The 14,140-nt window shown below is 38.7% G+C and overlaps 1 protein-coding gene across 2 annotated transcripts; it reads right to left on the reverse strand.

The window, feature by feature from the left end:
* Positions 1-1,513: 1,513 nt before the first annotated feature.
* On the reverse strand, positions 1,514-12,082 carry LOC310634508 (neuropeptide Y receptor type 2-like). Of its 2 annotated transcripts, none has more exons than XM_083352932.1 (2): positions 11,922-12,082; positions 1,514-4,025 (listed from the first exon to the last, which is right to left on the reverse strand). In XM_083352932.1, exon 2 carries the CDS (start codon positions 3,960-3,962, stop codon positions 2,802-2,804), a length of 1,161 nt encoding a protein of 386 aa, XP_083209058.1. In that variant the 5' UTR covers positions 3,963-4,025; positions 11,922-12,082; the 3' UTR covers positions 1,514-2,801. The 2 variants fall into 2 exon arrangements, with proteins under 2 accessions (XP_083209058.1, XP_083209057.1); XM_083352931.1 differs by lacking the exon at positions 11,922-12,082 and adding an exon at positions 6,453-6,562.
* Positions 12,083-14,140: the final 2,058 nt, after the last annotated feature.

Genomic DNA, 14,140 nt, shown 5'->3' on the forward strand with positions numbered 1-14,140 from the left:
CTCAGCCCATTTTCTTAGTTATAAAAGGGAAGACTTTGATGGAGCTCTCTCACATCATCTCTTTTGTGTGTGTGTGTGTGTGTGTGTGTGTGTGTGTGTGTGTGTGTGCGCGTGCCTCTGGAGAGGCCACTTGATTGTATTTGTTGGAAACCACAATAGGGAAGAAAAACTACTTCCAGAAAAACAATCACCTTCCAACTCCACATGATCTGCAACCAGTCCTTCTTAAATGGTTTTCCTTTGGGATATGGTAGATCTGCAGTCAGTTCACATACACGGAAAGTAATGTGCAATTTGTTTGAAGCTCATAAAAGCATGGGCCTCCTCAGAGGGGACATAGGGGGAAGTCCTATGTCAAGACATCATGACCTATATGCTACAACTTACATTTCCCCAAGCATGTATCTTGTTCATGCACAAAACATATTTATGAAATATTACTTCACGGTATATTTTGCAGCACTTGCATCTCTCTCTCTCTCTCTCTCTCTCTCTCTCTCTCTCTCTCTCTCTCTCTCTCTCTCTCTCTCTCTCTCTCTCTCTCTCTCTCCCTCCCTCCCTCCCTCCCTCCCTCCCTCCCTCCCTCCCCCCCCCTCTGGTCAAAAAAGGGAAATGATTTTAGAAGTTACCATGAAATGTTTTAGTATTTTATATGTTAAAAAACAAACTCGTGTTTGGTGGGATGAAACCCACACATGGAACACACAGCTAGAGGGATTTAAATTATTTAAAAGAAACAGGCCAAACAAAAGAGGAGGTGGAGTTGCTGTCTATATAAGAAATAACTACATCTCTACAGAAATAGATCACAACAATGATGAAAACTGTCTTGAATCCATTTGGGTTAATATAAAAGGGGGTGGGGAATGACATTCCCATAGGTGTATACTATAGGCCCCCCAACCAAACAGAGGAAATAGATGAACTTTTTGCTAGTCAGGTAACTAAGGTATGTAGGAAGCACATCACAATAGTAATGGGGGACTTTAATTACCCTGGCATCAACTGGGAGACAGTCTCTGCACCAAGTGGAAGTTCATGTGTCTAGATAGTCACAGATAGAGTAATATTCATGATCCAAGAAAGAAAAGAGCCTTGGTGGAGCAGTGGGCTAATGCCTCCTTAAGTAACACCAGCTGCCTGCAATTAGTGCAGGTTCGCATCCCACCAGGCTCAAGGTTGACTCAGCCTTCCATCCTTCCGAGGTAGGTAAAATGAGGACCCAGATTGTTGGGGGTAATTAAGCTGACTTTGTAATAACGCCGCTTGGGGTGTGTGTGTGTGAAAGCCCTAATAAGCAGGCATATACATAGAATGAAGGCTACTGCTAAGCTTGTAAGCCGCCCTGAGTCTTCGGAGAAGGGCGGGATATAAATGGAATAAAAATAAAAAATAAAAAATAAAAAAAACACTCCAAAGTTCCTTTCAGATAGATCTTTTAATGTACATTGGCAGCAGCAATTTGTGATGGTTATCATGATGACATAGTTATCCATTACACATCTAATCCCATTATAACCCTTTTGGCTCCATTAATGAAGATTTCATTTACATTCTAGGAGCCAGAGCAAACACCATTGTCAAAGATATCAATATTCCATAGCATTTCTGAGCAATTCTAGATCACCTGGAGCAGTGGTAGAACTGGTACAACGTGTTGGCAATAAATGACATAATTTTCACTTAGAGTGCTTTGCTGAGCACCATAGTACTCACATTTGCTCTTTGCAGCTACTCTCCTTCCCACCTGGAGTTATCCTGATTTTTACTTTGAACACCAGAAGAACTGAGAAATTCAGGATAAGGTAAATCTGTTCTTCTATATATGAAGAATCTGAACTGGTCAAGTAGGTGGACATAAATATTATAGGGCATGTTTCTTTTCAATAAGACACTTAACCAAGAATGAAGGGTATGAATGACACCTTAGCATCCTCCAAACCGAAAAGGTAAGAAAGCAACCTCATAATATGAAATATTCACAACAGTCAAGAAGAACAGGAATTTCAATCGCCAAAATAAATATTTACTTATTAAAGAACAAGACTTAACAATCACTTTAGCCAGTGAATCAAATACAAAAAATGATTATGGAGTGTAGTGTGGATGTCACTATCAACAGCTCTTAGCTTAAAAACATTTAGAGTCAATCTTTTCTGCTGGAAATCAAAAAGCAAATTTCGCCTTTTTTAAATAATTTGAGAAGTTAGTACTAATTACTTTAGAACAAACTTTCCACAGAACCCGTGTGTTATACATCTTTTTTATTCCTATTCTTTTGTTGACCTATAACTATAATAATGTACTTCCTAAAATTCTGATTAAGGAATGCTAAGATAGATCTTTGATATGAGGAGCGCAAAAAATCTACAGGAAATTAAAATAAACACCATGTATTTAATGAGTGCCATTGGATCCTGTGGTTTGTTGCAAGTATTGTTGCAAATACCTTCATTCCCTCTAAGTGCCTAAAGCAGTGAAATAATCCTGTCAGCTATTTCTCCTGTCCTTCAAATAGCTGTAGAACTAAATTCTCATAAATTAAAGCATAATGGAATGACATGATTTCTGCTTCTTGGAACAAGAAACACAAATTGGAGGCAAGGATTGTTTAACTTGGGAAAGCAGAATTGATCATACACAAGGCATGACAGACAGACAGATAAGGTGCTTTCATCTAGTTGTGACAATGACAGCATTTTGGGAATTCAACTCATTTTTAATTTTAGAAAAAAACATCAACAGTTTTAGGTGGGTAATGCTGAGGCTCAGCTCCTGTGTAGAGATGAAGCTGCTATGTACTAAACCGGTGTTGGTAGCTGTCCATCACCTGTTGAGTGTTTGATGCTCCCATTCAAGGTAGTAGCCTTGAAAGTGCAAGACCTTCCCCGAATTGATCCCTCTGCATAGAGTCTCTCTGGTTTTTTCTGACAGTGGAAGAACATAAGGAATCCATTGCGGTAGTTCTTATTCATCCAGCCATAGAGCAAGGGGTTTGCAAAAGTGGAACACATGGCTATGACATGAAATACTGTATAAAGGAGTTTATAGTCATGGAGGGCAAGTGCCATACCTAAGTCTGCAGCGAGCTGGAAAGCATGGAAGGGTAGCCAAGAGACGGCAAACACCACAACGACCATGAAAAGCATCTTTGTAGTCTTTTTCCTGCGACAGTGAGTGTCATTTCTAGCAGAAGGACTAATGTGGCTTTTCAGTTTGAACCATATCCTGATATAGGCATAACAGATGATAGAAAGAGGGAAGACATATTGCAGGATGAGCATGGATAAGCTGTATATAGTGGCATCTCTGTTGTCAGAAGGCCATTTCTCTGAGCAGACAGTTATTCTGAGGTTGATGGATGGAATTTCTTCATATCTGTATTCTCGAAAGATAGCCAGTGGACTAGCTAGGAGAGCAGCAACCAGCCATGTAATCGCTATGATGGTGAAGCTGATTTTCTTGGATATTCTACTGTCTAGATGAAAAACGATACATCTGTACCTATCCAGGGCAATCACAGTTAATGTGAGAATAGATACATGAACACATAAAGCTTGAGCAGAGGACACCAAATGACAAAGTACAGCCCCAAACTTCCATTCATCCAGCAGAGTATAAGCCAAAGTGAAGGGCAAGCAAGTATCCACCATTAAATCTGCCAGAGCTAAGTTAGCTATGAAAAAGTTGGTTACAGTCCTCATGGTTTTGTATCTCACTATCATGTAGATGACCAAGGAATTGCCAATGAATCCCAGCAGAATGATGAGAGAATAAGCCATTATCAGTATGATTTGGACCCCCAAGATCTTGGTGCTATCCATTATAAGTTCACTGGATCCATCTTGAAATCCCTGACTGGGGGTGACAAGACTGTCTGCATGCCAGCGAGATGGTGACTTCTTCTCTAATATATGCTCATCCAAGATGATGGTACTGTTGACTTGATCAAGCAATCCCATGCCTATTTTTTTGTATTTATATAGGCCCTGGGTTGACAGTTAGTATTATGTTTTTTCCTTTGTCTGCAGAAAGAGAAACAAGTATAAGACTGAAAAGAAATATATTTAAAGACTTTAGTTTATAAGTTATCAAATTCAGCATTTCCAATTAAACTCTAAATTAATGCTAACCTCATGCACATTATAAGTTTATGGTTTTCATGCACAGCTGAATAAAATATCAGAAAGAAAAAAAATTAGCCTCTGTAGATCCCATTATATTTGCATGATAAAATCAAATCTAACCAAAGAGCAAAAAAAAGTTTGATCCTGACTAAATTCACATTATTTTTCACAAAAGATGTTTTTTCTTTGCATTTCTATTTATCTAAAATTGAATGGGTAAAAAATAATCCTTCCAAATGTCATGCTAATAGCATCACATAAACCAGACCACCAGTTTGGCTATTAGCAATTGCTTGTGATTGGCCTACAATCTGCCTTTGTGCTCTCTCGTGACCTTGCCTCTGCTTGTCAGAGTAATTCTATTTGCATGAAAAATGGCAAGGAAAGTCAAAATATAAATTAACAATGATCTAGAAATACAATAAACTCTGCAACTGTTTTGTTCATCAGTATACTTAAGGCTTCAGTTCCTTGCCCATATAATTGGATATAGGTATATGATGGGACTGAGTGAGCAAGATCCTCCACTAAAGACTAACTTGGACAACATTTTAGTAGTTTTTGATCCAAGGGATGCTAAACAACTATAGGAACCATGTTTTACATTTTTCATAGTACTCCCAGCAAGCCATTTTGGATGGGCTAACACAGATCTTTAGGAGCTGATATTATGAATGATACAGTTGCTGTTGGAGAACAACTATCCTGGTTGGGAAATGGGCTCAAGAGAGGAATCAGCCTGCACTTGCTTTAAATAAAAGAGGGCTAGGTATGACCCTCCTTAAATGCCTTAGAGTAGGGGTCCCCAACCCCTGGTCTGTGGACTGGCACTGGCCTGCAGCATGCCAGAAACTGGGCCATGCAAACAAGCGAAGCCTCCATCTGCAGGATGGAGGCAGAACATGAAATCATGCCCCCTCCAGTCTGTGGAACAACCTCTCTCCATGGAACCAGTCCTTGGTGCCCAAAAAGTTGGGAGCCGCTGCCTGGGAGCCTTATCTGGTTGTTCCCAGGCTAAAACTGCCAGTCTGAGGAGAAGAACCCTCTGTAATAGACAGAGAATAATAAAGTAGCTAGTCTGAATACTACACATGTGGATCTGCTTGTTTGCGTCAGGGGTGTCAAACTCGCAATGTCACGTGACATATTGCGATGTATCACAACTTTTTTTCCATTGCTGGCAATGGGGCGGGCACTGTTTCACTATGATGCATTGGGCCCGTGGGCCAGCAGTTTGACACCCCTGATGTAGCACAATAAGCTATGGTTTGCTTATCCATAGTTGATCAGATAAACTGCAATTAGTTCACAAACATAAAAGTTGGACCTATGCCCAGAATTCCCAGCATGGGCATAAAACAAAAACATTTTTTTTAATTTGGAAAGGTTTGGCAAGTGAAAGACAAGATAGGTGCCATAAGACCCACAAATTATCAGTTCACTTTACTCTATAAATAAGCAAACTATCTTTTTGCTTAGTAAGTTATATGGTCCCAATCTATATTAAGGATTTTTTAAAGGTAAGACTGCATGAATGTTACTGCCATATGCCTTTCCTTCCATCTGGTAAGTCCATAGACTGGGACGATGAGCTCACCATAGGGGACAAGGAGTCTCTTCAGAGATGGAGCTGTCCTTCTCCAAATAAATATACATAAGACCAGTCTAAATCAAGACTGGCCATACTGTGAAGACTGAATGAAGCAATTGTTTAAGGCAGTCGATGTTGGGAAAGATGAATGGTGCCTCCCAATGGCTCCTATTGATCTCCTAGGATGTTCTGTTGGATGAACAATGTGCAGTATATACGCTACCTGAACCCCTAAATAGATATAGCAAAACAGATTATTCAGTTGACAGTCCACTTGACTTTTGTATATGGAGTGAGAAACCAGCATGTTTATGTTTTGGGTAAATGTCTTAAGCCATTCCCTGAGAAAGTTAAAATATTAACTGTAAGAGAAACGATAAATATAAGAGCCCTTATGTCTCCTTGGTGTGACTTTTAGAATCCTTACTTTACACTACTGTATGATTTACTCAATCCTTTTCAAAGTTCTTAGGGCAAAATAACAAAGTTGACTCATCCATAAGTTTATGGCCTAAACATTTAAGAACATTTTGCCAAAGCTATAGGGGAAAAAATCAGAATCATTGCCTTTTAGCCAGTTTGGTCATTATGCCCCTTCACTGATTTGATTCTTCATTTCCAGCACTGTATCTCTAATGGCTTAGCCACATGTGATTAATCTCTTGGTTAATCTGTGAAGGTTTTCTTCTTGGTTTGAAAGCAACAATTATTTCACAGAACAAAGTTCATAATACCTCTAGGGAGCTCCAACAGGAATTTAGACTGCTTGGCTGTAAATCTCTGTTGCTTGAGATGTTTGAGATGAGTAGGATTGGTCTCAGCTACTTCCTCTCCTCCTCAGTTGTGTGTGTGTAAATATTTTACTGGCTCTTAGAAACTGACACCATGGAATTAAATCACAGCAATGAGCTTGGCAGCAGGCTCTGTAGTGTGACCAGTGAAACACAAATTGATCTGCCTGTATGGTGCTCCGAATATAATACTTGTTGCTTTATCTTCTTCACTGCTGCTCCAAACATTTGTTATTTTTCATGTCTCCCTTAAGCTGTAGATGTCATGTTGACCCAGGATTTTCTTTATGAGTTTCTAGAACTGTATAGCTGATGAGATGCAATATGGACATAATTTAGCTTAAGTTTTCAGATGCTACCACATTGTTTGTGCAATTTATCTTCAAAGTTATACAATTAGGATTAACGTTACTATATTTGATTCTTAATATGCCTGATGTTTCTTTCTGTTGTTCTTTCTCCCTTTTTCCTCCTGTGCCGAAATCTATATCCTAAATCATACAACAAGGTGAATAAAGGGTAATAATTGAATTCCCTTCCAGCTTTTTCCATGTTGTTCTTGAAGCGGCTACTATATATAGAAGCATGTTAGATTAGGCTGATGCAGTACTTTCTATTATTAAATCTAAACTTCTATTGTAATAAAAATATAAATCAAATTATAGTAGCAACAGCAGATTAGATCAGCTTATCACATTGTATTATAAATTTATTTTCAATACTCTTACTCTGTCCTATGGGTTCAGTTCTTCTAAATAATACATTTGAAAATAACAAATTTCATTTTAGCAATAATATGTCTAAATAAACTCTGTTCACCTCTAGTTATTTATCCCTAATTTGCATTTTCATTGAGAATGCAAGAAGGAAGACTATTATAATTCCAAATTAAAATAATTCTTCACCAGCTACATTGACACAGATGAGCAGTTCCAGTTTGGTTTGAACTGGTATTAATATTCATGTACTGTGTGTACAAATGTGAGTTCACACAAAATATCAAACTTATTGTATAGTTTCTTTTGTGCAAGCCCATGAGAGCATTTTCCTTAAAACTGTCATATTGTATCCAGTTTCTCACATCTCTTTTAAATGGATTGAAATGAGTATGGGGTATCCAGCAGGCTGTTTGATAAAATGTTTTCTTAATATATTAAAAAGGTAAAGGTTCCCCCGCACATGTGTGCTAGTCGTTTCCATTACTCGACCCCAAATAACATCTGGCCAATAGCATAATGTCTATATAGCATGGATAACTTGAGCCATTAACTTGAGCCATTAAGCCAGTTGTCTCAAAAGAATTTAAAAATGGGCTGATGTTTTAGAATTAATTAATTAATTATGCTGAGAATTATGCTATTTCAATTTGATCAAAAACAATTTGGGATGCTTTGGATTGTTCAGAGGCATATAATTAAGTTCTATCTAACCAAAAGCAAAGTCATTAAACTCACCGAAATGTTCATAGCCAGTCGCCACTTTCGGCTGGATTACACAACGCCACCTCTGCCATTAATTTTGTTTTGTAAGAATGAAGCAATGGCTATGCAGACTCACTGACTGAGCCAGACAGAAATATTTATTGCAGTGTCTTGACTATGTCCTATACTCATAAAATCCCAAGAGGCTATTAATTTTTTTAACCTGATAAACATTGGAGAGCTTTTCATATATCTGTCCCCCACTGGAATAATAATTAAGCAGTATTGCTCCAGACAGTTAAGACAATGTTGAATGAGCTGGTCTAGTGTGTTGGACAAAATGCAAGACTTGGGCTGAGAATTATGTGAAATCAAATGACTGTTGAATTATAAGTCAACTGTTATAATTATAATTTGCATTCTTGGGGTACATAAGCAAGCATGCTTTCAAAAAAAATTTCTAACTCTTAAATTAGCACCAGAAAAATGCTTGTGCCCTGCTGGCTTAAACATAATTTAATTATTATCATTTTCTTTGAAACTTGACTGTCTGTGGTTTGTATTTTATCAGAGCTAGGTCCTGGTTTGTGCCAAAGGAATGGTCACTCCCTAAGTATCAGAAAGATTATAAATAGATCCAGAGTAATACAAGAGGTGTGGTTAAATGTTCAGAATTTTACAGATTGCTTTTCCAGCTGGGGAAATTATGATTATTCTAGTCTGCATTATTTACCCATTCAGTTGCTTGTTCAGATAAGCTTGTTTTGACTGTATATAAGGTAAAATCATGAAATTTGGGCTGCACATATTTGAATGACCAGTAAATGGCAGCAAATATAATATTCTACTTCTCTCCCACATTATCAGGAGATTTGCAGCCCAAATCTGTTAGGCCTAATATCAGGGAGAATTGTTGTTTTTTTTAAAATAAATAAATAAAAATAAAGCTGTAAATAATTTGTATAAATGGAATTTTGCTATCAGTTTTAAAGACCATTTTCACATAGCAGCATATTGTTAGTCCCCAAAGACATGAAGAAGAAGCGTCCGGGCATAGTTAGAGTTGGATCTATTTCTTTCCTTCCAATTCCAATCAGATGAAAAGGTACATATGAGCTGGAAAATGTTGAGTGACTGTTTCCTGATAAGCTGTCTTACAAAGTTAAATTGTTTGACTTGTTTATAGTTCAGTGTATTCTGTATAACTTCAAAGTAATTTAATTCAATTGCCAGGTTACGGGTGCTATGTAAGACAACTTCAGCTTGTCTTCTGATAAATTGATGTTTTCTGCTTGACCATGCCCACTAGAAATTGTGACTTTACTCATTACATAGTCTCAAATTTCCAAATGCACTCCTACATTTTTTTTAAAAAAAGCCCTTTTCTATACCTATCCAGAAAGATCCTGTCAGAAAGGTACTACACTTATCTTTCTGCTTCCTGCATGGAGACAAAATTACAAGTGAAACTAATGTCAAGTAAGACTAGGTAAGTATGGTATATCAGCTCCAGCCTGATGTAGATGATCAACCAATGAGAAGAAAAATGAAAACTTTTTCAAGAAAAAAAGATGAAACGTAGAAAGAAGTGGAAGAGATAAGACAAATGGAAGTGAAAAGGCATTAGCTTCAAAATATTTTTTTTTAAAAAATGACTGCTCATTTGATCCAGATGATACTCCTGAGAATTCAGATGTTGAAACTCTTGTTCTAACTCATTTGTGCAATATCACAACAAATCAATCTCATTACTACAGGAAAGGAAGACTGGCAAATTTGTGCCAGAGAAAGCAACGGCAGAAGTGATAGGCTTGTTAAGAGTATTTTTTTGTCCAGATAAGTGTAGAGAAAATATCATTAAGCATATTAAAGAAAAGAATGTCCAGTGAGATTTCTGTAAAAGAAATTTCTATCCCACCAGCCTTCCTTCATTTTTTTTTCACAGTATCAACCAACAGATAGTTAGAACAATCATTTCAACATTTTTGCTCATACCTTTCTACCTTTCCTTAACCTCCTTTTGGATCTAGTCTATGCAGGAACTAAAAAGAGCATAAAAATCCCAGCCAGTGCCCAGAGATTACCAACAGAGATTCCCTCCACCCTCAATTGGAAAACCTGCTAAATTAACACTGAAATTATTTCCTGCTTCCTCATCAGCTCCACCAAAATGGCTTTTAATCTGAGGAAAAGATCAATCTTTTTCCAGTCCCTGTTATTTCATGGGTGTTTACCCATGATTCCATTCCTTTAATCAAGATGTAAAATGACTGAATGTTTGAACAAATTTCAAATGTGTTGAAAATCAGTATTTAATATTTTGGCATCAGGAATGGGCAACCAGTGGCTCGCAAGAGCTACTTCAGACTCCTTTTTCGGATCCATAGAGTCAAGCCTGTTTGCCATGGTCACTGATTATCCAATGATTTTAATGTGAATTGAAATAAATAAAGATATGTGCATTATGCTTGATTTTAATGAGATGAGGTATGAAACAAAAAAAGGAAGGGTTGGGCCAGAAAGGATGATGCAGAGGAATTTTTTCTGCTGTGATTCCCTGAAAACCCACACAGTAAGAGGTTACCAATCTGGTATCCAATCACTATTCAGATATTTGCAGCCCAGATTTCATACTCCTGGATTTCAGAGAATCATTCCATCCCCTTTTGCACAGATTTTGAGTCTATGGATCAGATTCTTCAGTCTCCCAACTTAATCCATGGATGTGTTGGTCTGCTGGTAGGAAATTGCAATAGAAGAGAACAAATGTAGCGCAAGGCTGAACTGTGGAGTCCTTGATGCTCTCTGAGCTTGGTAGTTTGATTGTAGATGTTTTATTACTTGTTGGGTAATGAAACATCCACAAGCAAACAACCAAGCTCAGAGAGCACTAAATCCACAGTAGGGAATTACTCCAGCCACTGCATACAGGGAAAGGAAGATGGCTGAGTGGTGATTTTGTTTGCTGAGGAAAGCTAATACAGCATAAAGAGTCAGCAATGCTTTCCTGGACTGCTGACTTGAAGGGAAAGTAGGCTAAGACTACCCTTCCCAGAGAAAGAAAAATGGGCTGACAGAATATGGTCTTGTTCCTTGGTTATATGGATTGAATATCCATTCACCAGTCCATAGCATTCTCTTAACCCTTGTATACCTGTGCATATGATCTGTACCATGGAGGAAGTAGGTATGAAGGTAAATGAGCATATATCTTCTTCAGAAAGGTTTTTGCTACAATTTTCTGAAGGAATGGCCTCTGGGCATACAATGACATAAATGAAAACCTGAAAACATGGCTTTTCTTAATTAATTCTTAATTTTCTCTTAATTACCCTGAATTTTCATTTCATGCATGACACTAAACGTATGGATTCCATATTTTACCTCATAACAGGGCTGATGGTGTTTAGGTTGACATGTCAGAATCAGACCTGGGGACATGATTTGTTGTTCAGTCTGCCAGACAAAAGCTCAGCATGCAATTGTACATCCATATGTCTATAATGCTCCTTCACATCCTTACCACTTTTTCTGTCCATTTTGCAGTCTTGGAACCCAAAGAAGACTTTACTAGCTGAGGGTGAGCTGATGCATAAGCAGTTCTATTTTATAGGACAAAAAATAAATAAATCTCCCCCTAAATGGAAGCCAAAAATATGCTCAAATAATGAGTGACGGTTAATTGCCTAAGGCGTATTTGTTCTCTGCAACTGTCATTCATCATAGTTGATAAATTAAGCTGCAGTTAAAAAAAATCCCCAAAAGAATAGTTCTGTATTTAATGCTCTGTTACTTACTGGGTTGTGTAGATTAGATCAAATACTCATTAGTGTTCAAGTGGATTGTAAACTCTTTTGACTTTCTAATTTTGTCCAAGGCTTGACAGTATATACATGACACTTTACATCAAAAATTCAGCGGGATATTGGCAAGTCACATGTTTCGCTAAAGACATGAATGCTTCCTTTTTCTAGACAGGTTTATAAATCACCTTATCTTTGCAGAATATCACTAACAGAATGCAGACACCTCTTTCTTTCCTTTTCCTGGAGATCTGCTCAGGCGTAGTGCAACAATAACATTTGGAAATTAAATGCTGCTTAAGTAGGGTATAACCTTGACAGGAACACTGAAGCAGTTTGGGAGGAGAAGGGAACTGTTGTAGAAAGAAGAAAATAATTTTGGTCCCACAGAAGTTTCTTAAAAATAAAACTCTACTGGACAAGATAGCCTTTGCCTGTAGCAATTTTTGATAATAAGATACTGCGTTCAACTATATGGATCCCAAATTGTTCCATGTCTTCTGGCTCTTGTGGGCTGTGCTGTTGGAGGTGAAATCCAGTGCTGCTAAGTCTTCAGTATTTCATGACTAACTGGCCACAAGGAAGGCAGTAAGGGGTAGATAGAGAGTTAAAGATTTATCCGGAACCCCTTTTTTGTCTATCATACTGCCTGCTCTTTGTGTAGAAAAGTGTTGACTTGCTGTCACTTTCTCTTGTCTTTTCCCCAGGAGCATATACATACCTACACATACCCAGAAAATATGTTCTTGACCTCTCCTCCCAATAAAATTTAACTACTGTAGCTAGATTCTAAGCTTATCTCCACTGTGTATTTTCTTTAAATAAATGTGCTTTCTGCTATAACGGGAAACTTGTTTCTCTAATTTGTGGTCATGTTAAACTCTCATTTTCAGAAGCACTCACAGGCATTTGCCCCATCTTTAATAGAGTTATGGGTTCCAACAGTTGAAATACTAGTCTCAAGAAACTAAAAGTATATTGGGCAAGGAGAAAGATTCACAGAAAACAAGATATGGACAAAAAGTCAGGGATGCTAGAAATGACAGAGTAGCTGCGATGATTTGCTTGGTTATGAGTGACCCACATGCCCTCCGGGTGAGATTCAAGGTGCTGGTGATGACCTATAAAGCCCTAAATGGCTTGGGTCCAGGATATCTGAGGGAACACCTGCTGCCAGCACCAAGTTCCCTTCGTCCAGTGCGCTCTCAGGGTGCCGCCGGTAAAAGACTGCCGGCGGATAACACCCAGGGGGAGGGCCTTCTCTGTGGGTGCGCCTGCCCTCTGGAACCAGCTGCCCACGGAGCTTAGGACTGCCCCCGACCTTCGTTCATTTCGCCGGGACCTGAAGACCTGGCTCTTTGAGCTTTCTGGCCAAGGCTGAGAATTTTAATTGGGGTTTTTATTTTTTAGGGATTTGATTTAATCTCTTTTAATTGTTTTTAACTTTTGTATTGATTTTTGTTTTAAATACCCTGTAAACCGCCCTGAGTCCTTCGGGAAAGGGCGGTATATAAATCCAATAAAATAAATAAATAAAATAAATAAATAAATCTCTACAGCACAGTCCTTTTACCAATTCCAAGAAGGCTCCACAGTAATTTTCACTACTCAGGTGACCCTGAGGATGCAGATAAATCTCCAAGTGGCCTCAACAACTCTCTAAAAGAATGCAAATGATCAACTGTCTGCAAGGAGTATAAATCCTTCCATTCCCCACTGCAAGCGCTGTTTAATTTAATTTAATTTTAATTTATTAATATTTCTATACCGCCCTTCTCCCGGAGGACTCAGGGCAGTGTACAGGGCAAGAATAAAACACAGAAATTTACAAAAATTAAAAGATAATTAAATACATGCCCGATTAAAATACAATTGATACATAGTAAAAACCCCAATTAAAAATGATAAAAAAACCCCACCAATCCCCCCTCAGGCTAGGCCGGCTTGCTCGAACAAGTATGTTTTCAGATCGCGGCAAAAGAAGCGCAGATCGGGCGCCGTCCGGAGCTCAACCGGTAACTGGTTCCATAGCTCCGGGGCGCCCACAGAGAAGGATCTCCCCCTGGGGGCCACCAGATGGCATTCTCTGACCGGTGGCACCCTGAGGAGGCCCTCTCTGTGGGAACGCACAGGGCGCAGGGAGCTTGATGCCGGCAGCAGATGTTCCCTGAGGTACTCCGGCCCCATGCCATGGAGGGCTTTGAACACCATTACTAGCACCTTGAATCTCACCCGGAAGACAACTGGCAACCAATGCAGCTCACGGAGCAGAGGAGTCACATGGGAGTATCGGGAGACTCCCAACACAACTCTCGCGGCTGCATTCTGTACCAGCTGGAGCCTCCGGGTGGTCCTCAAGGGAAGCCCCATGTAGAGAGCGTTGCAGTAGTCTAGGCGAGAGGTCACG

This window comes from Vipera ursinii (assembly GCF_947247035.1).
Source record: "Vipera ursinii genome assembly, chromosome: 2".
In the NCBI taxonomy this organism is placed as follows: Eukaryota; Metazoa; Chordata; class Lepidosauria; order Squamata; family Viperidae; genus Vipera; species Vipera ursinii.

Bases quoted from the DNA above. Each gene is read 5' to 3' on its own strand.
- LOC310634508 (XM_083352932.1), bottom strand. From the start codon at position 3,962: ATGGGATTGCTTGATCAAGTCAACAGTACCATCATCTTGGATGAGCAT.